Genomic DNA, 26,019 nt, shown 5'->3' on the forward strand with positions numbered 1-26,019 from the left:
AAACATGAGTTACAGCCTCTTGTTCTGTATCACAAATTTGTGCAGCCGAGTGCCCCTGTTAAGTGTGTTGTTTTGTTTGCGTGCTTTTGAACTGTGCCCTGTTTGGTTTGGAGCATTTCTCTGATTTATCAGGAATTTAGAGCACCTTCCAGCCTGGTCTTCTCTGCAGCTCTCATAAGCATAGAATACACGCTGCTATTTGGATTACTGATGGAGTACTAGTACCAGACTTGAGTATCTAGGACTGAGCTTACGACAGGCCACCCCACCATTTTCCCATGTGACCACTGAGAACTGCTGTTTTCTAACCAGGTATGTGCATCCACTTTACTTAATTCTTACCAACACCCACTTGCTTTACAGATTGCTATGTTCATCACACAAAGGTAAGCATAAGACACCTTCATTGTGTCTTTGGAGAACCTTTATTTAACGAGATCAGTTTTAAAGAGTTTTAAATCCTTACTAGAGGATTTCCACCCCCTTTTTTTGAGCATTTACCAAATATTAAGTCCTGGAGGCTGCCTCTGTCCCATTCATGTACCATACAGGAATCAGTTTAATGGAATGAGGCATTAAGGAAGTGATGTTCTCAAATGGCAAATGCTTTGTCCTTTTTGGAAAGCTTCTGCTTTTGCCATTTTTCTTGAACATCAGCTTCCTCTCTGCAAGAGGCAATTTCATCACCACCTGGTCCTTGTCATTTCTACTGTGACTCCTTCCATGCTGTTCCTTCTCATGCTCCCATGAAAGTGGGTCCACATTTACACGTCTAGCAGCAATTGTCCTTAGCTCAAGCAAGAGCAGTGAACTCCTCTTTGAGCAAAGGTTTACACTTTTTGGTAGAGAAAAAGCAGAGAAACCTGTGTGTAAATTGAGAGCAAGCCTTCTGCTGTGTACAATACTGCCAAATCTTCTGTGGATTAGAGGATGGAAGCTAAAGCATCCTGTGAACATCATCTGCACATGTGTTGTATTACGAGTTGCTGCATTTTGTCATGCAGACTTATTGCTGCCTCTTTAGCACGTTTCACAAACCACAGTATGGGAACTGATGCGTTAGCAAGTGAAATGAACCTTCCTTTTTTCCAGGACAGCATGAGAGGAGACACTTGTCATTTGACTAGTCTTTTTTTTTTTTTTCCCTAGACAGTAGTTTCCATCTTTGTTAAATGCCATGTTAAAAACGTCACTCTTCGCAAATAAGCCATGGCTGGGAAGTTTCAATAATTTATAAATGGGTTGTTACTCTTTTATGATGTAAGATTATATAAGAATTTTTCTTACCTGGATAGTGTGTGGCCTGAAGTACATCCAAACATGTCTGAGGACTTTGGCAGCAGGAAGGTCACCAAGCTTGTAAGTACAGGTGAGTTACCACTACAGAGGTACTTCTAGCTAACAGCTGAATTGGGTGGCAATGGGATGGTAATTAAAAAGTACAGCCCTCAGTTCCTCACAGCTGTTGCTGTCCAGTACACCACCTGTACTGTTGAGATTGGCCTCTGCTTTGTATGGAAGAGCCTGTTTCTGACCGAGCTGCGACCTCGGCTTCTATTTCATGCTTAAATTACCTATAATGCGATGTCTGCCCTAATTCAGCTCTGACACTAGCACTGGTGTCTTGGCTGTAAGCAATCTGCTGTGAAAAGGATTTCTCATTAATACTGTGCCCAGTCTTGCAGCTAGAGGCTGTTCTGCTACCGGACCTTCCCCTGCTCCTTGCTCCCTGATGCTCTATAAATTTAACATGTGCCAGGTTCAGAGCAAGGCTGAGTACCACCTGCGACAGGGGTTACAATTATACCATCACTCTTGCCCTTCTCCGCTGCTTCTCTATACACTGCCTGATCCTCAGACTTCACAGAACAAGCAGAAGGCTGAGGACTGCAGACTCTGCAGTGGTGCTAAGAGACCTAAAGATTAAGCGCTTCTAAATGTTGTGCCACACCATCAGGGATTTAGCCCTACATATATACATTTTGCTTTCAGACCACCTGTACACCGAAGATGAAATATATTCTCCTTTTCCCAAAGGAACACTTCACAAATGCAAACTATCCATCCTTACCCTTTACATCGCAACTTCTACTACTTGTGGGGTTGGGGATTTTTTGTTCCAACATCCATTAGGAAGGAGAGTGAGAGAAACAAAGATCCTGTGGGTATACAATTCTTACTTAGCCTGCTCACCAAGTATTTACTACTGCCATAGCAGCAGAAAAACAACATAATGCTGCCTGACCCTCTTCTGTCTCAATTCTTCTAAGCTTAAATATTCAGCCTATGGGTGTTTGACATGAAACAGGTATGTTTAGAAAGAGATTTTTATTTAGTCAAGTGTGTATACCTCTCGATAGATTTGTGAAGTTACATGAAGATGACAAAGGTACAACAGATAAAAAACAGCTTTTGTTTGCAGCCACGCAGTATGAAAAAAGTTTCTCAGCCTTAGCACAAGCAGGAATTTGTACACTTTTGTCCTTATTTCTTCTTTCTTGAGTAAGAGGCATCAGCGTCCTGGAGTGAGAGTACATTAAATCAGTATTTCCCCCCCTTATTGAAGCCCTTCACCCACACTGTTATTTTGCTTGAAACAGCCTGTGACAGTGGGCAGTTACAGTGTGGAAGGAGGAAGTTTTAAGTTGCATGTGCCACACTTATTTTTGCATTTCCTGCTTTTGGAGTACTTTGACATGGGTTTTTTTGTACCAAGTTCAACAAAAACACAATAGGAAAAATACCACCTGCCAAGCAGTATTGCAAGAACAGGACACCACACCGCACAGCTGTCTTCAGTGATGTAAGTGAGGGTGAAGAGCCCTGACAGACAGCAGTATTGCTTAACGTACTCCTAGGAGGAGCTCAGATTATGTGCCTGATACAAAAACTAGACACAACCAAGGGAGAGATTTTCAACAGTCTTAATTCCAAGTTGCATTAAGTAATTTATGCTAGCGACTTCTAGCTCAGCTCTGCGTTAATGGTGAGATCTGAACTTGCAGCCCACGTGACGAAGATTGGAGCAAGACCTTTGGCACTACAAGACACCCTGACTTCACTGTTCTGTGATGTGGCCACACTGCAGTAATTCTAGACTACCAGGCATGCAGCGATGGAGTCTGGCCTGGCATCAGCTGCTAGGGAAGTGAGGAGAGGAAAAAAGAAACAGATCCAAAATGCAATCCCAACATTCCCATGGCTAAAGAGTCTGTCAGCAGAGTAAAAAAAGCAAGCAGAGGAGAGAGGAATAAACTTACCACTCCGCTCTTGAAGTTCTGTATCCTCCTCTTGCCCATTCTGTTCATCAGCCACCAAGCCCAAGTGGGTGCATACTGCCAGAGGTAGCAAACAGCCAGATAGGGGTGGTCGCTGATCCAGGCCTCCTTCAGGTCATTGGCTGTGCTCACCAGGGTGAGCCGGACACAGCGGTCAGTTGGCATCTTGTGGGATTGATCACCGCTGTTCTCTATGGACTGGAAGGGAGAGCGAGTGAGGAGGGATTAGAACTGGATTTCTGTTTGTGAGCGACAGAGGGAGAGAAACGGCCAGGCTCTGTGCAACAGACATACTCCTCCCGGTTCCTGCACTGTGCACACGTAGAACAACCCAGCCAGTACAGCAGCAGCTGGGGCTGGGGAACCCATCCCTCACTATCCTCTAGTTTTCAGTGTAGGAACAGTTCCCACCTTCCTTTAGCCCACATGCTTAACTAAAGCACCCTTTTAATTAATGCCTCGACTGATGGGTCAAAGGTTAAAAAAGTGGATCTCCAAACTCTGTCCTGCTTCAGCATGGCTTCTGCTTTATCGTGAAATAGATCTGTCGGAACAGGTGACCCATTCTGCAGCTGAGGGCTCCGAGAAAGGGGAACCTCCCTGTTCCCAGCTGCCTACCCCATTACATGCTACAAGTTCCTCAGTAACCAAGTTAGTAGATGAGGCCACGTTCACCATTAACTTAAATATTCCTGCCAGCCCTGCTCTGTGGGCAGTCATCTCAAACAAGAGAAAAGCCAGAGGCTTCTTCAGCGGCACGGATGTCTTACTTGAAATCTTGTCCGCTTGTATCACATAGTGAATGTAAGCCACAGCCCTGTGAATTTATATACATTTCACTCCAGCAATAACAGATTGCTCTATCAATCTGTTCTATTTCACAGAGCAAAAGCAATTCTGGTCTAGATTCAATCTTCCTCCTAGGACTTTTGCCATGCTGAAATCTGAGGAATTTGTTTTGCGTGCTTTCCAGATTGCTCAGAAAATACATCTTTTCTTTCACAAAAGTATGAAGTTTTGCAAGCCAAAAATCCTTTCAGAACTCAATTCAACAACGGGAGATTCTCCATCCCCACCCATCGGTAGGTTATCCCAAGCTTTAAATTGATTGAATTTAGGATAGATTACATTTTGATGTATCATAGCAGCAATTTTTGCCAGCTACTTTGTTAGACAGCCTTTACTAAAAGCAATTGTGCAGTTGGAAGGTTTTGCTTTTTCTCCTTGAACAATCACTAACAGGAAAAGAATGCGGGCCTTGCATCAGCTGACTCTAGTGGCTTTGCCAACAACAGCGTCAACCAAACAGGGAACATCGTGACTAGGACAAACAAAAAGCTACCTGTGCAGAAAGGATAGTATTCTGCATGCAGAATAGTGTCCAGAAAATCCTGGCCTTTCCCCCAAAACTGCAGCAGGGTGGCTGTACAGTAAATTTTACTAGACTTGGATTGTATGTGTTGGAAGAAAGAAGGCATAACAATTATCAAACTTTATTTTCATTTGATACAGACTTGATACCACAAAGAATTACAAGCCTACACATAGTTCTGCACCAATCAAAGCATTTCTTGGTAAGAAGATGTTAGTGTTTGCTAGGAGGAGAAAAAGAAAAGAAAAAAAAAAAATCACACCAGAACTGAGTCCTTACCTTTGCAAGATTCTCCGTAAAGACATTTTGTATAATCTTGGACTGTACAGGTCCTGGGCATATGTTGATAATACTTATCTCAGGGTAGTCAGTCAGCTCAGTCCGAAGAGAATTAAAAAAACCCTAGAAGAAAAGACTATAATGTAAGCTTCCTTTGCCATGTTTCCGCATGTAGCAAGGTTTAACTGACTATGTATCTTCATACTAATTGTATGTTGTAAAGATAACAATATTCCACTAAAAGCAATTCCTACTACTTTCTTTGACTTTTCACGTTCAATGGCTAATTTAACATTTTATCTGCAATTATAGACATTAATATATAAATCACTGAGGAATCTATCCTTGACATCTCAAAACCACAGTAATTTCTGTAAACTACAGCCAGATTCTGCTGTCCCTGTACTGAGGATGAGCCTCACTGTTTTGGTAGTGGAAGTGCCACCAATCATAAGAACTGCAATATTGTGGAAATTGTCTTTTGCAGGTGACTTGCTCTTTGTAGCCTATGCAGCCATCTTCCCTTCTTTGGGCAGTCGTGAGTTATTCCATCAACACTGAACTGCATGAGCAGGACTAAGCAAGAGCTCTCCCAGCCCACACTCCCTTATCACTGCCCGGCAGTTTGGGATGGTGAGGAACAGAATTGACTCCCATTTTGCCTGAAGGAGACAAGCTCAAGATGTACTTCCAAGAGTCAAGGAGGTGGAAGGGTGGGTGTCTATGATAAAAAGGAAGCCAGAAACATTGCTCGGTCACTTGTGACAAAGCACCTACACCTGCTCAAATGCTGGTAGGCTTCTGGGATCCAAGTTCTACCTATAAATGGGCACCTCCCCACAGTCCTGAGTAGCCACAGAGGAACATGGCAGTAGCCACCTCTGTAGGCAACTTCAGACACCTTCCTGCAGAGAGCACCAGCTCTGGCGCACTCCACTCAGATTACTGTTTCTCTCCAAGTATTATTACAAAAGGAGCCTTGCTGACCTGAGCAAGTTGCAAGATACCAAAAGCTGAGCACTGGCCCAGTGAGCTTATGTTATCTTTGGAGATCCTGTCCACACAGTAGCCAAGCATAGGGCTGCTGAGGCTTTTTTCAGAGTGCTGTTGGAGTAGCACTGTCAACTTCATGCTATTACATTAATGGGTTGCACAGGCTGTAAACATGAAATGCCTGTAGCCAGAAGTCACAGCAAGCTCCTGTTTCTGCGCTGTGGCCATTCTGCTATGCCCCTCCATTTCAAGGGGTTTGTGTGGTCCCTCCTTCCTTTGTACTGCAGTTCCAAGTTTTTACACCATGGAAGAGGCGTAGTCTTCACCAGGAACACAGGATGGCCAGGACACTTACTCAGCTGAAATCCTGGCCAATATACACTCAGCAGAACCTCTTGAAGACCAGAATCTCACTCTCAGTCCCCTCTAGAGGCTCTATCTACTGTATATACAGGTTCTCCAATTCCAGCACTTATCTTAGATATCCAAAGGTAGGTGGTATGAAATTCTTCCACTTCCCCCCAGAAGAGAAGCTTAAAATTCCTAAGTAAGAAAAGAAAGTGCTCTCTTTTCTTTAAATTCAGGCAGGCGCAGACACAGATTTAGGAGCAGTAAGAAACTCAAGTGCAAGAGGAAGAATCTGAGCATCTCCCGCAAGCCCAGACTGAAGCCAGCTCTGACATGGAGACACAGGGGGTCTGGAAGAGGAACTGCTTTAAGCCATCTCTGGGCCTTTCCAGCTTAGTGACCAAATCCTAGAAGATGCTGAAGAAGGCAAGGCTGAACTGACTTCTACTATGACAGAAATATCTAGAAATTCCCCTAATGACCAGAGACTGCATAAAGAGAATAGCGGTTGCTGCTCAGTGCAGTACATGTGCTAATTAGACAAGTTCCTGATTAAGGAACATTTTGAAGGCCACCATTTCCGATCCACTCCAAATGCCACCGGTTATATGAATTACAACTAGATGAATGGCACATGATTTCCATGAGCCTCACAGTAGGAGAGAAACTGCATCAGTCAGATGCAGGCTCCCATGGACTTGACTCATGCTCTTACAGCACTCCCAGAACTGAAATGAAGGGTAATTTCATCAGCAGAACGTTGTTATGAAGAATTCCAGTTGGCATGAATCAAAGTGTGATTGTTTCAAGAACAAATTTTAATTCTTAGCAGAATTCCTTCCTTCCTTCCTCAAACTGCCATTTAAAAGAAATGTAAAAAAAAAAAAAGCCCCAACAACAAACCCAAACCAAAACACACACTCAGAACAAAAGGAGGGACTTTTTAAAAAAAGGCCTAATTAAGATTGCAGCATTAACTGTGGTAGACTCCAAGGCATGAATTTAAAAAAAAAAGCAAACGTAATAAATTCAAGTCAGATAGGCTCACATATTTAATAACTGGTGGCCAATATGGAACCTTCATTTCAGGATCTTAGAATACAGGTCAATACACACTGGGAAAACACAACAGGAAAAGCACCACTTTATGCTTCATCTCATTTTTCCTTTACCCTCTCTCTAGCTATTTCTTCTTGGTCATTGTCAGAGATGGGCTACTGGGCTATCTGAAGAGGACTGCCATTCCTACAGACTTCCTTTACGTGAACTGTGCTGGTAAGTTTGATATTTCAAAAAAGCTTTTCTAGTTTTGGGGGGTTTCATGCCCACATCTAGCCATAACTCCAGACTGATAAGAGACTCTCAGACAGAGTCTTTTCAAACTCTATATTGCAAATCTCATTTTAACATCTGCAATTACTATTTGCAGAGTTACTGTGAAAGAAACAAGAAAAGAGGTTTGGAGTCTGGCCTGGTTATTGAGCAGAGGTAGAAGCTAACAAAGATATAAGCAGTTCAGTTAGCTTATTTTTAATTAATCCAGAAATTTTACTAAACTATCTCTTTAAAGCTTCTTCCGTGTTCTTGATCTTAACATGAGATTCAGAGTTCTGAATTTTTAAAGCAACACGTGAATTCCTTATGCTCTGCAACTAATTAGCCATGCTTAGACCAACTACACCACACCCAAAAGATAACTCAACTGAAAGAACACTTAATAAAGGAGCATTAAGGATTCATGCTTCTGCTCACTGCATTCTTCTGATTTAAATATCTACTAGATTTAAGCCAAAAGCTGGCCTCTAATAGGCAATTTCATCGCTGCCACTCAAATGAAGAGCTGCAGATCTCTCCCCATCACCAACTGAAAACTTTTTATTAGCAGAGGCCTGTCACCGTCTTCTACATATTCTTTCAAGTGAATAGCAGCTTTGCAGTGTCAGCCGCTTGTTACATTTTTGTTGTTGTTAGTCAAATTGTCAAAAAGATACTGATCCCATAGCTTAAACAGAGTTATTTACTCTGTTTATGTGCTTAAATCCAGCAGGGAGTAGGAAGGTGCCAGCTTTTTAAATCAGCACTGAGCACAGCTGAAGTTTATTTTACTGAGAGCAAAATGTACATTAGCAGGAAGTCAAACAGTGGTGAAAGACAAATATGTCTAAATAAATTTACTAGTTAAACAAATTATTCCTCAATGATACAGGCTTTCTTTTTACCTCAGATACTTTTCTGAGCTCTTCTTTTATGTTTTTCTACACAAGTAAGACTACTTTCAAAAACTCTTTCCAAGCAATATTGAAAGTTAAGTATTATGCAGAAGATAACTTCCTAAGACACTATGAGCTGCCAGTTCTTCACACCACAGCAAGATTCAGAACTGTTGGGAAGATTTGTTCAGATGTTCCCAGCTAGATCAGGAATTCTCATTTCTCCAAGTAGTCTGCTTTACCACTCACTGCTCTCACTTTACTGTCCTAAAAGATTTCCTGTAGTCTTAAAACTCTCACCAGTGACATTTCCTCCCTAACTGAATTAAGATGAGAACATTAGGGCTTCTATATGCAACAGAATAATCCTCTGATTTAGGTATTCTTTCAGATGAAGGCCAGCAGCTAAGGTCTTGTGTTTCACATTGGAATTTAACTACGTAGTGGTTAGGACCAACTAAGATGACATTTGAATTTTAGTCAGGAAAATAAATCTACACTGGGAGCTGAAATATTTCACATTTCAGAGCAAATTCATTCTAAAGGACTTTCAAAACCTGAGAAAGCTACATATGCTGTGTACAACTTCAGGCGAGATTTGTGTTTTCTGCACAGAATGAAGTCCTCTGCTACAGTACTAACTGATGCTGGTCTACTACACAATAAGACTTAATTAATATCAGAAATTTAGCTTACCTGCAGAGCATGCTTGCTGGCACAGTACCCAGAGGCAAGAGGAGCTCCCATGATACCCATCACACTGCTCACAGTAACAATCTTTCCTTTTTTCCTTTGTATCATGTGATTCAGGACATGTTTTGTTAAAGAGATTGTACCTAGGTAGTTGAGTTCCATTATGGCACTGTAGACATCCAGGTTTGTATCCACAAACAGAGAGCGTTGGGAACGTCCACCATTGTTGACCAAAACATCAATCTCAGGAAAGATACATGATAAATTCATATAACACATACATTGGCACTTCCTCAGGCAATTGTTAAGTGACTATTTCCTCCCTCTACTGTCATCTCTGCCATACACAATTAAGATATATGAACTGCTGAAGAAGCTCCAGTAGTTCCTCTCACCCACTAGACTTTCCCCTTGAATTGAGGGCTGGCTAATTTTGAGCTGGGTCAACAGAACAGGATTACAGCATCTGATGCCAAACACGGTTAACTCCTAGTACAGGAACACTGGCAGCTGGAAAGTTGTTTTCCACACAACATTTTTTAACCCTACTGCACTGTAGCAAATAATACTTAATGCTCAGGTCCTGCAAGGTGACCTCTGAAATACGTTTTGTGCAAAACCAGAAAACAACTAGAGTAAAGAACAGAAGAAACAAATCTGTTATCAATAATTTCACTGTGAAAACAAAATACCAATGGACTAAAGGCCTAGCTTGTACTTAACATTAGTTACACCTGACTGCTGTTTTCTTAACTCCATACTCTGGACTAGCAATCTAGAAAACTGCACAAAACAAGAAAAACAACTGGTGTCCAGTTTTGTCCCATATGGCTCTGAACTCGTTACATGCATTAGTGAAACTACAAAATAAAGGTTCTGACTTTCATACACAATTTTAAGCCCTAAATATACAGCTGAAGATTGTTTCAGTTGGTGCAGAAAGTCAGTGACATCAAGCAAGGGAATTTTTAGTTCTTGGTAATGACCACTGATTATTTGTTCATTGCTGCATCTCTGTAAAGCCTGCTGAAACCTAGGAGCAAGCAACAGAAGGGATGAAAATTCAGGTACTTTTGGTCAAGTTTAATATTGAAACTGAAGAAAGATGTAGACACTGATGAATTTACCACACGATAGAAAAGTGAAATACAAACATACATGCAGGGATAGGAGATAGAGAAGAAAAAGAAGTTTAACCCCTGAAGCACACCTTACCTTGCCAAAATGCTTAAGAACACTGTTGGTTGCAGCTTCATGAGAGCTTCTGTCAGTCAAGTCAAGGCGCAGAACAAGGATATCTTTGTCACTCAAGTTGCTAATCTCTAAAAACAACCATAATGTGAATGGGAACCAATAAGATTGCTGACATAACAATCAAGGGAAAGGTAATCTGCTTTTAAACACCACATTTTCACTAAAAAGACATGAAGAAACCATAACATTAAGTTGGAAATAAAATGCTTGCTTTTCATTTTCATCTCCTCATAGAATCCATTTTTAATCTGTTCCTACCAAGTCTTTCTTTCCTCATCATTATGTTTTTGCTTGTGAAAAGCCTGACTTTAATAAACAGGCTTGTGCAGCACAACATAGACAATTCACTTCTCCAAATAAATTGCTATAGTTGGAAGTAACATGCAACAGGATTATCTGATGTTGCAACTTTTCACTGAGTCATTCAGAAGCATGGCATATTGGCAGCCTTGACACTTTGCTTGTATGTTAACTGGTCAAGCATGTTTATTCCTGACAGTAGGACTAGTACAATTTAGACCCAAAACAGAACATATATATATGAGTAGCTATGAGGCAAAGTCTAGAGAAGCTAGATTATTGGAGGAGGTAGAAGGAGGTTTTTGTTTAACTGACAGCTTTTAATATATTTATCTCCTGAAATAAAAGTCAGCTGTCATCAAGTTCAAGCCTTCATGTTGAGTGTTTCTACCACTGCCTCTTCAGAACAACTGACCTTTTCCATAGAAAGTATTTTGTGAGCAGTGACTTGTTACCCTGGGGTTTTGGGGCAGATGAATCACAAAAATAAAATCTTCAATGTTAATCTTTCCAGGTTTTTTTAACTACATATAACATGATTTCTTTACTTTATTTATATTAGTTTGATAGTGCTATTTTTGTTTCTACATTGATTCCTAGCCACAACTAAGTGTACCTGCTCCCCTTTAATCAGCTGTGCTCTTTGGAGGGCCTAAGGCTCTGAATTTTTATTTACTACTTTTTGCATATACAGGTAAGGTTGAACTGTCTTTACGGTGATGTACAAATAAGGAGGTTACTTAAAACCATAAGTTGCCTTAGTCCAAAGGTCACTAGCATTTAGGCTACTGGTTAAAATAAACCCATCTGTCTGGTTTAAAGCTACCAGTATTTCCATTTATTGCTCCCTCCATGTGCATTTTCCCCTCCATTTCTTCCAGAAACACAGTAGTAAAAGCCATGTAGTTTAAACTACCTTCTTGGAGACACACCTCTAGCTCATGCTCCCTCCTCAAGGAGACTTGCACAGCTGAAACCTACTGGGATGTGGAGTGTTTCTGCTGTGGATTAACAAGACCACACAGTCAACCCAGCCAAGAAAGCTACACAGCAGGGAAAAGAAAAAAGCAGAGGAAGAGACACAGACTGCTGATAAGGAAGTGCTCTTTTATATGATGTAAGAAACTTCTGACTTCAGGAAATAGCAAACCAGAAGCTTAGCTCTTATTTTGGAGCAACTGATAGTCCAGTCTGATTTTCACCCTCCAAAGCATTCAGACCATACATCTCTACCAGCTTCCTTACTTCTTTTCTACGGTGAGGAATCCTTGCTCTAGTCACTCCTCACATACAGCTTTTAGAAAACTTCAAACATTCTTGTTACCCTTTTTCTAAACTTCTTCTACTGTCCACTCCTTCCACTGTTTTTCTGGCAGATGACCAGAACTGTGCATGATATTGAAGGCATGTACATGTTCCAGTTTATGCACTGTCAGAATGATGTTCTCCATTCCTTTTACCAGTAACACCTAATATTCCACTTCCTTTTTTGCCTACTACCAAACTGATGTTGTTAAGGAAACAATTATGATAACCCAGAAAAACACTTGCTCCCAAGTGGGAGACCTTACTTTACAGTTCATTGTTTTACACAAATGCTAACATACATTAGTTAACATCCTTTAGTGAAGTGTCTCCAGCTGCAAACTGAACTGCACATGGCCACCAGCTTTCAGATGCAATGTATCTGAAACTGAGCGCTCAGTGCTCAGTCTACCCAGAACAAAGCCCACTTTCACACAGCTGTGAAACTGTGCACTTCTAGTGCACGGTATTTTCTGGAGGTCCTTTAAAGTCTCCTTACATAGCAGCTTTACAACTACATGGCTTCTGGTTGGGATCAAACTGTCCAACCACCAAGCAGCAGGTCTTCTGACTGACATTTTCCTATCAAGCAATCATGGGCTGCCTCTTCCCTGTTATGGTTCATTAAGTTCTAGCTACTTTTTAACTAAAACATGGTTACAGTCACCCAAAGCCAACTTGTTTTTTGAAAGACAGCGGCATAACTAATGCTGACTTAGAATAGTATTTTCTTATGACACCAGGTGTACACCTCCTTCCCCTACCATCACTTAGAGGATTTCAGATCAACAATTCTCTTCAATACATGTTAATCCAAGATAACAGTTTCTCGTAACACAGTGAGTGCTATTACTCAGCATAGATCCTTTACTTCCCAGCTCTTCACCACTTCTTCTCTTTTATTTCTATCTTGTATAATGTCCTTTAACAGAACATAAGCTTTTAGCAGAGGCTGAACAACATGACCTCCTGAGGTCCATTCCAACCTCAGTTACTATCTAATTCTATAATTTATAGATTGCTTGTCATTCATTTGGCCTATCTATATTTCAATCATGTTTGAGCTTTGTCAAACCAAGAAACACACCCCCATCTACTTTTTTTTTTTTTTCCTCTTTAGGGCTTTTGAGAGAAACAGCCTCCAAAATTACTGGTGAAATTCAACTCATGTTTCAGAGAGTGGCTGGAGGAAATACAGAAGCCACTTGCAGGAACCATGCAAGTTATACAAGTTGCTTTCCCTCCCTCCTGCAGAGAAATGTTGAGTTGGCATATGCATGACTCAACAGGTATTACCATAGCTTTTATGGTACTTTCCTTCTCTCTCTCTCCTTCAGCCTTTAAGCAGTGTAGAATGCATAAACGTGTATCATAGGGTGGTGTCTCTGAATTTTGAGCAAGATAAGTGTGCTTGCTTCTGACATTAATATGAAAATTATCTAGTTAAGTTGCTGCTGTGTATAGCATCTACACCTGGCATGTTAAAGCCTATTAGTTCCAATTATGCCATACAAGTCAGTCAAATTCAAGCTGCTATTACATGTTGCAGCTCAATCTTAATCCATCCCACGCTACTCAAACCTCACAGAATACTCTTGAACTCAATTACAAAAAGAAAACATGCAAAACAAGCTACCCAGAAGCACGTGGACCCACTGCCCAAGCATGCAGGGATGGAATCAGGAAGATCCAACGCTCAGACGGATTTGAAACCGGTGAGGAATGTGAAAGGCAACAAGGGCTTCACAGGTACAGCACCAACAAAAGGAAGACCAAAGACAGAGTGAGCTCACTGCTGAATAGGGATGGCGACGAAGTGACGAAGTGCACAGAAAAACATGAGGTACTCATTGCCTTCTTTGCCTTAGTCTTCACTGGCAAGATCTCCTCTCAGGTCTCCCGCACTCCTGAGGCTAGACTCTAGGGGGAAAGAAATACTACCAACATCAGAGGAAGACCAAGTTAGGGACAAACTCCACATTTAAGCAGGGCAATATATACATCCAAGATTTACAAGAGCTGACCAATGGCACTCATCTTTGGAAGGTACTTGGTTAAGTGGAGTAGCTCCACAGTGACTGGAGAAAACCAAATGCCACACAGCCTAACCTCAGTCCTTGGGAAAATTATGTGGCAATTTCTCCTGAAAGCAATTTCCAAGTACATGAAGGACAAGAAAGTGACTGGGAAAAGCCAGCATAGATTTAGCATGGACATATACTGCTTGACCAACTTAATTGCTTTTTGTGATGAGATGACTGGCTCTGTGGACAAGGGGAAAGCAGTGGATGTTGTCTACCTTGACTATGTAGCTTTCTATATTGTCTTCCATAGCATCCTTGAAGCTATATTGGGGAAATATGAGGGGTCTAGATGAGTGGATTACAATGCAAGTGAAAAACAGGCCGGATCACTGGGCTTGAAGAATAGCAACCAACCGTTCAAAGTCTAACTGGTGCCCAGTTAGAAGTGATATCCTTCCATGATCAGTATCTTTTAATATCTTCATTAATGACTCAGATGACGGGACAAAACATAGGTTTTCAGCAGTTCTTCAGTTAACATCAAGTTCAAAGGAACAGCTGCTATGCTGGAGGGGAGGACTGCCATTCAGAGGCATCTTAACAAGCTGTAAGAACGGTCTGACAAACCTCATTAAGCTCAACAAAGTCAAATGCAGAATTTCACACCTGGGACAGAATAATGCCATGCAGTACTGCCGGCGAATGTCCAAATGGCTATGTACCAGCTCTCCAAACAAGAGCTGAGGTCCTGGATGGAAGGACAATAGCAAGTTGAACATAAGTCAGCAATGAGCTCTGGCAATTACAAATGCTAGTGGACTGCACTAGGAAGAGCAGACTGAGGAAAGTGACTTTTAAGTGCCTGCACTTAACAACTGCATCTAGTGTACTGTGTCCAATTTTGGACGCCCCTAGTTCAAGACAAATACTGATAAACTGGAGATAGCATAGCATAGGGCCACTAAGATGGTTAGGGGGTCTAGCACACATGATTATCAAGGAAAGGGGTGGAAAGCTGGGTTTATATAGCCTTGAGAAAAGAAGGGTAAGAGGGGAAGGGGGCCCAGTTACTCTCTTCCACTACTTCAAGGCTGGCAACAGAAAATATGGAGTAACTATACTCCTGAAGAGTTTCCAATATTCCTACTAATCTGACCTATAGTTAAAATAAAGTTCAGCAGTGTATATTTGCAAAACACATGGCTACATAAGACTTTAACGCTAGCATATACCACAGCTAAGACATTCACAGGGTTACCTCAAGTTGGCAGAGGCAGAAATTCTTACATAAATCTATACTCTTGGTTCAGGCCAATTGAAATAATCTTTCTGAATACTCCTTAGCACATCACACTCTCATACAAGTGTTGCCTGAAAATGGACATCCAGGATTATGGCCCCTGCCAGCCTACCTAGTGTTATCAGTTTTGCAATGACAACAAACAGCCACAGACGCAAATACAGTTGCATAGTTTTACTGACTGCTAAACATTGCATCATATACCACTGGAATTTTGCCACGGCTACCACTTAACCACACTGTCATCTTATGTCCCTTGCTTCCTTTTGAAGATATCTATTTAAGCGACTGCTTTTTTGAAGCATCAGAAAATAGAAATAAGGAGTTGTGCATTTTTGAAGCTCCTTGACAGATTTTCATAGCAGCCCACTGCAACTTTTAGATTTCTAGAAATGCGTAGGTGCTAATCCAAGACAAATGTTTCCTTATTCACCAGCACTCATTCCAAGTAAACTGTGGACATTCTGCCAACATTACCAGGAATGAACTGTCAGTGTCATAACATACTTAGTATAAAACACTGTATACTGAGCTACAGAGGATATATAGTCTGAAAAGACATGTTAATCATGTTCAAAACTTCTATTTATCAACACAAATTAATTGTCTTAATTAACCCTGCTTGCTGTCAAGCCAGAAAACAGGAGGGAAAAAGAGAAACAGGAGGAATGAAGCCAGACTACTGACTCAGCAGGTGTATGAAAGATAACTAGAATAGTTGAATATTCCGCTTCACATTTGTTCCTCTTGATCTACAGGAGATCCTCTTTCTTCCACTTGCTCAGAACAACTTTTTCTGAACATTTCTATTCATTCCTTTTCCAAAGAGGAAAGTCAGTTGTCAGTCTGCCTGTAACATGCACAAACCTGAAGGAAGAAGACTTCTTAGTAGCATGCAGCTACATGGTTTGGTTCTTAATAGGATGATACCCCTCAGATTGTTTCCTCCATTCTCCACAGCATTTATTCCTTTTCTTAATCTAGTATCTTACAAGACCACTTGCAACTGATAATGAGATTTTAGGTAACATTGGCTTATGAAGGAACTCATAATGCAAGTCTATACAAAGGCTTCTCAGTCACAAAAAGAAAATACCATCTTCAAATGTACAGTGAAGCTATATATAAAGTTTACTTTCATAATGAAATTTATTCCTGTGATATGTGGGTTAGTATTTCTGTGGCAACTCCATCACAGCAAGAGTGCAACTCCTCCCTTGAAGTAGCAAGTTGTACTTACGAAGGCATTTCTTTTTCACTCTTTCCAGCTCATCCTCTCTTCTTGCTGAGATGGCAAGCAAGGCTCCTATCCTTGATAGCTGGTAAGCCAATTCTTCTCCAATTCCACTGGAAGCTCCTGTCACCCAGACAACCTTGCCACGCAGTTCATTTTCTAACAAAAGAATCAAGAACATAGTTCACACATTGCCAATGCTAGGATAAGTCATTTAAGTCACTGCAGGGGTATAATCTGATACTGTTTTTAAGAAATATGCTCAATTTTTTTTGGCTATTACAAAATCCTGACTTCTTATTTTTTGGTCACGTGCAGTTGTGAAACTGTTCATAGTTGTTCCGTTGCTGCTTGAACTTTGTTCCAAGGCTAATCTGAATAAACACTGATTATCTATCTGATGGAAGAAATTTGATTGCATTTCTGCAAGCCATCCACACAGAGCGTTTCCACTAACTTCATCAAGAGCTTCAGAGGAAAGGGAGAATTCTTGGAAATGACAGGAAACAGTTACTGTATTGCAAATCCAAACAAAAGCCTAAGCAAACCTTTCCCAATAATGTTCTACCTCAAAAATGTTCCTAAGTAATTGTCGACAGAAGGGAATTCTCTGAACAAAGACAGCTAATCATAACAAACCAAATGGGTGTTCATCCACTCTGTTTTGAATCTGATGCAGGTTAATTCCTGCATTGGCAGAGTACAGTACACAGAGCTACCAACGTGAAAGCTCACGTGTGAATTTCCCGGGTACTCATAGTTCCTGCCCAGGCATGCTTTTTTAACCTGTAGTAAAAATAATAGCATCTCACTCCTTTCACTCCTCTGCTTATATGACTGTTCTCTCTTGTTTGCAATTACTCCCACTCCATGATACACCCGGATACTGGGAAAAGGCTAAGCTTTACAGACATATATCCAAAATCATCAAATACAACAGATGGATGAAAATCGCCCATTTAATTCCAGAACATGATTTAAGGACAAATGATCACCAATATCAGAGCACCTTCCAGAATGTAGCATGGCCTAACACTTGTATGTGTTCAAGATTAGTCTTGGTGAAAATCTGACTCAAGTACTCAGAGCACTGCTGACAGGAGCTCTTCCTTCTATTTCTCAGGTTTTTACAGAAGAATTTTACAGAAGAATATTCCAACAATGTCTAGCCAACCAAGAAAGATTTCATGGTATAATTCAAATAGCAGAGCCAAATGCAGTTCCCGAGCCAGTTCTAGTCTTAAATAGGCCAGAAGAGCATTTTTCAGCTCACTGAAACTTAGCCACTCGTTTAATTTAGCAAAAGTACTTCTTTTTCACTGCAGCCAGTGGCTGGGACTGCTTTTACTTCCTGCTTACTTCAGTAATCAGTTCCTGGTTGTACACCACACTGTGCTTCAAATTTCTACTTTCAGAGTCTTAATGACATAAATCCTATGAAGAGATCAGCACCAAAACCTTCTACCCTTCAGACAAGAGCAGAGAGCACTCAAGACTGAATATCGGAGCTCAGCTTGAGTCTGTGGGACTGGCAGTGAGTATTATTTGTCTTTTTTTAAGCTGACTGTATTTTAGCCAAAGAAAAATCGCTCCTAAAACCAAGCTTTGGTGGTTTGGGGTTGTTTGGGGTTTTTTGTTTGCTTTTAAAAACAGTAACAACAGCAACAACAGTCACTTTCCAAAGCAGAGATGTATTCTAAGGTTATGAACTTGGGAGGTGGAAAGAGGTGTTGCTGAAGTTGTAGGAATAACCACTGTATTAATCATTATACCAAATGGCTGCTGTCTATAAATCTTACTGACACGCTCTTCCAACAGTTTTATTCTAGTACATTACCAATTCACTGAATTAACCACAAGAAACATGGGGGTTCATCTCTCCTATTACATTTTGGGGGGGGCAGAAAACCCGTGCAGACAAACACTACATGAACAAAACAACACATGGGTACACTTTCAACCCTGCTTACCACACTCATCTCCTCTTGCTACTGAAAACAAATCCGCTTCCTCCTACTACTCAGTTTCCCTGTTCTCAACCTGTCTTGGGCAGCTTCACTGCAGTTATTCAGGATCTTGTTCTGTGAACAGAATAATTAACTGAGATAAGGAAAGTTTTCCACTGATTCCCCAGTGCTGATAGTTACCAAGCACTGAGCTACTGGGAGTTAACATAATGGAAAACCTAGCTCAAATGCCGTTGTAGAACAAGTATCAAACCATCAGCTTGCTCTAGAATAAATGTCCTGTTGATACTGGAAATAAGTTTAAAAATTAACCATGACAAATTAAAAAAATAAAAGCAGATTATACTATTACTAACCATTAGCTACTGTGTTACAAGGCATAACAAATGAGAGGTTGAACAAAGTAGTACTGCAAATAATCCAAGAAGTGCTTTTGTAGCTGTTTAGGGCTTTTTCCAGAATTTTATAGCTCCTGTAGCACAAGGTTGCCGTGTCATTTCATTCATGAAAAAAATTTGGTATGGGGAGTTTTAAAGCAGAACATCCTCCCCACAGCTCTAAAGAATCATACCATTGTTCCCAGCTTTAAGAGTAGGTAGGCTTTCAGATACATAGGCTTTCATATGTAAAAGGATCCTCCTTAGCTTGATATTATACTGCCTGTGAAAAGCACACCTTTTAGAGTGACTGCTGTTCAGCTAATGAAACACAACACATAAGGAAAGTCATCAGGTATGCAGTAACCCTTGTCTCCCGACCACACAAATATTTAGAAGATGGGAAGCAATCCAGCACCTGCCAAGGACAAAATCCAGAAGTGAATTAAACCTATAGAACTGAATCATTGACATGGAACCAGTCTTACCTATATTAAGGCCTTTCTTCATAACTATAGTTTACAGCACAAGAGAAGGAAACATACGAGATCAGTCTGCTTTCTCGTATTTTTATCTCCAAAAGCTTCAACATCCATAATAGTGTTGTAGAAGTGATAACACAATGTAACAACTGCAAGAGTGACAGCTCCAATAACAGCTTTAAATAAAAATCAAGGGTTTTTTCCATGGGATCCACATGTTACTTACCTAGGCATGCTACATTATGTGCACAATATCAGGATGAGGAAGAGAAAAAGGAGAACATATTTAAAGAAACATCTTTTGTAGCGTTTGTCCCTTCTGTTTTCCCACCTGAACAGTTAGGATCAGCACTGTGGCACCACTATGCCACATGTATATAGCTGAACTATCAGCAAAATGCCACTTAAAATGCTACCATTTCAGCTACATATTTTAGTTAATTACAAGCACTGAGGCTGGGACACAGGGCAGGGTAAGACACAGCTCACCTCTTCGCAGAGCAAAGGAGCTAATGTTGACAAAATTCTGCCTGATTCTTCCTACATTGCATGTTGAAACAACTACATCAGAAACTGACTACATTGCTCTTTATATGGGAACTTTTAGAGACTAGTTAAAAGGTTTCCAGGCCTCCAATAAGACTGAAGGCTACATTCAAATAACACTATGTCTACCTGAGAGCTCCTACATCTTGATGTGCATTGCACATAGATCCCTCAGGACAAAGCTTCAATTCTGTTTGTATTAGTCAAGATTTATCTTGTTTCTCTGCCCTGAGTCTTTCTGTGATCTTTGCAAAGTCCACACACGAAGCTTTTTTTGTAGTTTTCTTATAGTAAGGGAACAACCTGATGGAGTTACTATAAAACTTTGGGCTGCATATCCAAAGAGTTACAGAAGATTGCTCACACACATTTAAATTTAGTATTTCTTAGAGCTTTATTACTCGTGCATGCTTTTCTGTTCTCTTGTCCATTACATGGACTAGCACTTTAGCGGTAAGCTTCTACTGAAAGCGGAAGATAGAGGCGTCTCAACAAGTTTGTCCTACTGTTCTCTCAAGCCCTTCCTAATGCCAACCTTCACCTGTGCCACCATCCCAACCGAATCATGGTCTCAAGCCCAAACCTTTACCCCACTGTTCTCCCCCAGGCACACATTCCTGATCTGCCTTCATTCCATACAGTCTTATCTCCAGATCTCAACCTTACATCCAGTTTCATTTCACAGATGGGACAGGCTTATAGTGTCCCTTGTCCCATCTTCTTTCAGATCAGCTTCTTCCCCCAATGGATGAGGTGCAACCAGCTTCCCACTGTTGCCTCAACCACCCGTGCCCAACATGGCTCACAGCAGACCCAAATCACCAGTGCTGGCTAAGCTGAGGGGGGATATTCAGAGATTTGTGGCTTTCCTGATCAAAAGTCTCTACTAAGCAAACAAAACCTATGCTATTTAAAGATCTTTGTCCAGAAGAAGGCAGAATTACAGTCAGATTAGAAAGGTCAACACGAGCAAGAATTGAAAATTCCTGACAGCATTTTATTGAACTTTTGTACCCACAGGTGTCAAAAGCAGCACCTTACAAAAAAGTGGTGTAAAGCCACAGAGAGCAATCGTGTGGTGTTCCCTTACGCCCTTCAGAAGAGGAAACCCATTTAATCCGAACATTAATATTCATGTTTACTTCACTGTAAACACTTTCAGCACTACTGTGAAACCGAGGTCTGCTTGAAGATGTCAAAACAAACTGAAACAGAAGCTAAACTGATTACAAAGCAACTCATCCTGGCCACAGGCGCCAAGCATCCTCTTTTCTTACCAACCCTTCCTTCGACACTGGCCCTGAACCACGCGCTCCCCAGGCAGCCTCGGTTACTCCGCATGCCGATGCCAGAACCGGATTATCTGCCCAGAAACAGTGCAAAACAACCATTTTTGGGCCAAAGGAGCCAGCCCTCGCCACAGATCTGCTGGAGCTCCCTGTTGCTGCAAAGCTGCTTTTAGAGAGCTACGTTACTGGCGCGAGGGGCACCACACACCTCGCTGGACAAGGGTGGGAAAATGACGCTTTTGGGGGTTATTTTTATGGACAAACCCCTGGGGCAGCTGCCGGGGGTTGGTCCCACCGAGCTGAGGCGACTTCAGCCCCGTCCCTGGGGACCCCTCTCCTCCCCACACCCCCTTTCCCCTCACGGAGGGGCCCAAACCCGTCCCCGGCCACCACCACCACCCCCCCCCTCCCGGTCCCCTCCCAGCGGTCGACGGCGGCTGGCGGGCGGTTTTACCTGGCTTCTTCCCCCGCCACTCGGCCCACAGCAGCGTGAGGTCGCCGTCGGCCCGCAGCCAGCGCAGCAGCTGCACCAGCAGGGCCAGGAGGGCGCCGCCCGCCAGCGCCAGGCACAGCGCGCAGCCCCACGCCATGGCCTCCCGCTGCCGCCACCGCCGCCCAGCCGTGCCCCTTTATCAGGGCCGCGACGCTGCGGGAGCCGCCCTCCCGTTGCCTGAAGCCAGCGCCTGCCCCACGGCAGCGCAGCGCCGGCCTCCTCCCCGCCTCCCGCCTCCCCTGCCACCCCCTTTCCCCCACTGGGCGGCTTCGCTCCGTACCGCGGCCCACGTCCGGCCCTGAGGCGATCCCCGCGGCGGCCGGGGCCGGTGGGTAACGCGGCCCCGGGGGGGGGGCTGGCGCAGTCAGCGATAAAGCGCTGGGTTTGTGGGGGAGAGGCCGTGCATGTGACAGGGGGTGAAGGTCGGGTTCTGAGAGCGGGGCCCTGTTTTGGGTTTTTTTTTTTTTATTTTGCCTCCTCGACGTGCCCCCGAGGGGAGAGGAGGGCCGCCCGGCCTTCTCCTGCTCGTAAACAAGGCGGCATGTCCTCGGGCGCTGGCGGGTGTCCAGGTTTGGCTTCGGTGTTGGGAGATCAAAAAATCGGTGTTTGGAGATCAAAAGGCAGCGCCCGTCTAACTGAGGAGAGCCTCGCGGCTGGCCCTCGGGGACACCGGCGATTCCTCTCCCCGCTGGAGCCATCCCCGGCCCTCTCACAGACCATACTGCTGCACCCCTGTCGCGGGAGGCAGCAGCCCGTCTCGCAGTGTGGAAGCCTTTTCCCACCCGGGTTCCTGCAGTAATGCTGCCTTCGGACATGCCTGCCGCTGCGCTGCCTGCCGAGGCAAACCCGGTTCTCACATACGCCCGCTCTGGCCCACGTTCCAGACCTTGGGTTTAAACACTGGGCTCCAACATTCGTGGTGCTGGACACCCACAAGTGCTAAAAACGCAGGGGCTGCAGCATTTCTGGACATCACATCACTCTCATCTACAGCTCTTCACCGTCGATTTGCTAGTGTTTATGTGCAGAGGCAAAAAACCCTGTTCTTACTACCTTGATGTTTCCATCTTTCACAGCAGGAGGTACAGATACGAAAGGGGAACTCGTAATAATTCCTGCTTCCTTGCCAGACACTTGACATAACTGCAAGCAGAGCTGTATAGTTGTTCAGAAAGGGACACACAGCCTGTTCCCAAAATCTGACAGGCTAAGGCCCTTCATCTCTCAGCAGACTTAGCACGGGACGGCCTTGTTTACCGCATGCAGCTGCCTGGTCTGACCCAGCTCCACCGATGACCAAAGGATTCACGAGTCAATTCCTGAATTGCCACAAAATTTGCATTACAGCTTTCTGAGGCAAAATACAGCCATGGTCTACCTTTACGGATCTGACTGACTTGCTGAAAAATCAGTCAGAACGTAATTCATACAGCAAGGGAAAGGTGACAGAAAAATAAAAATGCACCACCAATATACTTTGTTTCTGTAAATAGCACCAATCCTCAACTGTGTCCAAACCAATCATTGTTAATTAAATAGTTGTGGTGTTTTAGAATAGAAACAGGCCTTTGGAGGTTATGAAGGAAGACTATCACAGGAACTATGACTGTTCACAGTTATACAGCTATAGGTTACAGCTATTCTTTATATTTCCCTGTTTTCTCCTGTTTTACTGAGTTGAGAACTATTTATTTTGTGTTAGTGCAAGGTATAGCGTAATGGAAACTTAATGCCATACGAAACATATATAAATAAATAGCAAGTAATTGAAAGTATTTTCTGGGTCTTATTTCCTCCTTGTGCTAAGTGCAGGTGGTGCACACACGATTGTGGAGCTTTGCACCACAACACACCAGAACAGGCAGTACAAAGTTGGAAGAGGACGTACACTGCACCTGCACAGTATATTCCCAGTGGGGATTTTCCTGGCTATCCCCAAAGAGACAGGTATGCCCCAGCTCAGGCTGAGCACAGAAAGGATGCGTAGGAGAACCTCACGAGGTCCCAGCATCCTGTGATTGATGTCTGGTGACAATTTATACTGTTAACTCTGCTACAACCCTTCTTTTACAACAAAACTGAGTAAAACAGACTTCTCCTGTTAAAAAAAAACGTTCAGTTACGGAGTTCTTGTGCATTTGTACAGCTGCACAGTCACCATCAGTGGGGATTTTACTGCCTATCCCCAAGACAACAAAGATAGGCATGAAGTGCCTGCTCAGTGCATGAAGGCATGCTCAGTGTGAGACTGAGCATGGGAAGGAGAGCACTGGAAAAAGTTACAGGGTCCTTTACAAGGTATTGTCCATTCTTGCTGTTTTCCAACTTATAAAAAGTAAATACGCTCATCTCATTAGTATTATCTTAATGATAGATATATATACTTAAGGAATTATCCTAATCATACACACCCAACTCTATTAAAAAGATTTCTTTTGAGATCCCCACTAGCTAAAAAGCAGTAAAGCTACCACAGGCTGCAGCTTTTACGTATGGCTGCTGTAAACCATCCAAATCATGCTAGATTGATTTCTTCTCAATCCCAAAGCAATTGGCAAAAGATTGATGGGAGTCCAGGGTTGCCACTTCCAGTCCAACCTTGATGGCCAGCGGTGCTCTGACTTCCTTGCTGCAAGTACAACTTTGAGTGTTGACAGTAACATACGCTCTTTTTGTTGCTTCAGAGCCAACAGCTACTTAGAGAAGAGCTGTTTGTCAAAGTACCAAAGCAAAGTGAAACATCTCTTAGAGGATCACATAACAAAGCCCTTGGATTTGACCAACATCTGAATTCCCGAGGAAAACCAAAAATATTTCTCCTCCTAATGCCTGAACTTAATTTCCATGAGAAGCTAATTTTCACTTTCTGAAGAGGCCATTACTGCTAACAGTTTTTAAAAGTCAACCAAAGTCAACCTGAACATCAACAGAATGAACGACAGTTCTGTTGCACTTTGTCCTGTGATTGAGGCAGACTGCACTTTGGAGTTCAGCAAACATGTTCTGGTATCTATACTTAACTGAGGCTGTGAAATGCAAGAGCCAATGTAAAGATGAAGTGCAAGGTTCTGAAAACAACATGAGAAATAGTTCCCAATGTGGGAGGTCACAGTCTTGCTCCACACCCTGCTGTGAACCTTGCTGAGGTTCCCCTGTTGACTCTGTGGCAGCAGATAACAGATCAATTAAACTCAGCACATAACATGATAACGTGCCTTAATTCTTAAGAGTTACACAAATTATACTGACACACTTAATGTAAATAAAAGCAAGATAAGCTGCATTCTATCTCCAAGGCAATAAGGCAGAAATAAATGTTTGATTAGACTGCTGTTTCTATATATTTATTTTCTTCTCCAGTTGTGCAGTATTGAGAAGACCTTGTGCAAAAGTGCGATAGCACAGTGGAACTGGGGGATGAATGGATTGAGAGCTGTCCTGTGGAGCAAGATTTGGGGATACTGGTGGACGAAAAATTGGACATGAGCCAGCAATATGCACTTGCAGCCCACATTCTCCCCCTCTACTCCACTCTGGTGAGACCCCACCTGAAGTACTGTGTCCAGCTTTGGGGCACCAAGCACAAAAAAGACATGGACCTGTCAGAGCAGTTCAGAGGAGGGCGGTGAAAATGGTCAGAGGGCTGGAGCACGTCTCCTGTGAAGAAAGGCTGAGAGTTGTGGTTGTTCAGCTGGGAGAAGAGAAGGTGCTGGGGAGACCTTATTATGGCCTTTTAATATATAAAGGGGGCTTATAAGAAACACAGAGACAGACTTTTTACCAGGGCCTGTAGTGACAGGACAAGGGGGAACGGTTTTAAACTGAAAGTTGGTAGATTTAGTTTGGGTATAAGGAAGAAGTTCTTCACTGTGAGGGTGGTAAGGCACTGGAACAGAGGTTCTGCCCAGAGAAGTTGTGGATGCCCCATCCCTGGAAGTGTTCAAGGCCAGGTTGGATGGGGCTTTGAGCAACCTGGGCTAGTGGAAGGTGTCCCTGCCCGTGGCAGGGCGGTTGGAACTAGGTGATCTTTAAGGTCCCTTCCAACCCAAACTGTTCTGTGATTCTGTGATTCTATAAAATTTTCAGATTTCTGGGTACAGTGCTTCCTCTTTGAATGTTCACACGGGGGACTCAGATGACTTGATGCCAGCCCTGGTAATAAAACTGTGAGAGCACGGGTGTGAATGTTTTCCACAGTACTGTGATGCACTTTCTTTGATCCATATTAGAGTAAATAAAGCTCCAGTGCAATTATCTGAGCTTATTTCAGTGTCT

At 42.7% G+C, this 26,019-nt stretch overlaps 1 protein-coding gene across 3 annotated transcripts; it reads right to left on the reverse strand.

The window, feature by feature from the left end:
- Positions 1 to 2,311: 2,311 nt before the first annotated feature.
- On the reverse strand, positions 2,312 to 21,914 carry DHRS7 (dehydrogenase/reductase 7). Of its 3 annotated transcripts, none has more exons than XM_075029603.1 (7): positions 21,706 to 21,914; positions 16,597 to 16,749; positions 10,389 to 10,495; positions 9,177 to 9,416; positions 4,930 to 5,052; positions 3,261 to 3,476; positions 2,312 to 2,520 (listed from the first exon to the last, which is right to left on the reverse strand). In XM_075029603.1, the coding sequence occupies exons 1-7, from the start codon at positions 21,839 to 21,841 to the stop codon at positions 2,485 to 2,487; spliced, it is 1,011 nt and encodes a 336-aa protein (XP_074885704.1). In that variant the 5' UTR covers positions 21,842 to 21,914; the 3' UTR covers positions 2,312 to 2,484. The 3 variants fall into 3 exon arrangements, with proteins under 3 accessions (XP_074885704.1, XP_074885706.1, XP_074885707.1); XM_075029605.1 differs by lacking the exon at positions 21,706 to 21,914 and adding an exon at positions 13,826 to 13,952; XM_075029606.1 differs by lacking the exons at positions 16,597 to 16,749; positions 21,706 to 21,914 and adding an exon at positions 13,669 to 13,714.
- Between the last annotated feature and the right edge of the window lie 4,105 nt (positions 21,915 to 26,019).

This window comes from Buteo buteo, chromosome 6 (assembly GCF_964188355.1).
Source record: "Buteo buteo chromosome 6, bButBut1.hap1.1, whole genome shotgun sequence".
NCBI classification, from domain to species: Eukaryota; Metazoa; Chordata; class Aves; order Accipitriformes; family Accipitridae; genus Buteo; species Buteo buteo.

Excerpts from the sequence above, each read along its gene's own strand:
- DHRS7 (XM_075029603.1), bottom strand. The coding sequence starts at position 21,841 with ATGGCGTGGGGCTGCGCGCTGTGCCTGGCGCTGGCGGGCGGCGCCCTC. Across the intron at positions 5,053-9,176 it reads CCAGCAAGCATGCTCTGCAG|GGTTTTTTTAATTCTCTTCG; the intron begins GTAAGCTAAATT and ends CTTTTCTTCTAG. Across the intron at positions 3,477-4,929 it reads TTACGGAGAATCTTGCAAAG|TCCATAGAGAACAGCGGTGA; the intron begins GTAAGGACTCAG and ends TCTCCCTTCCAG.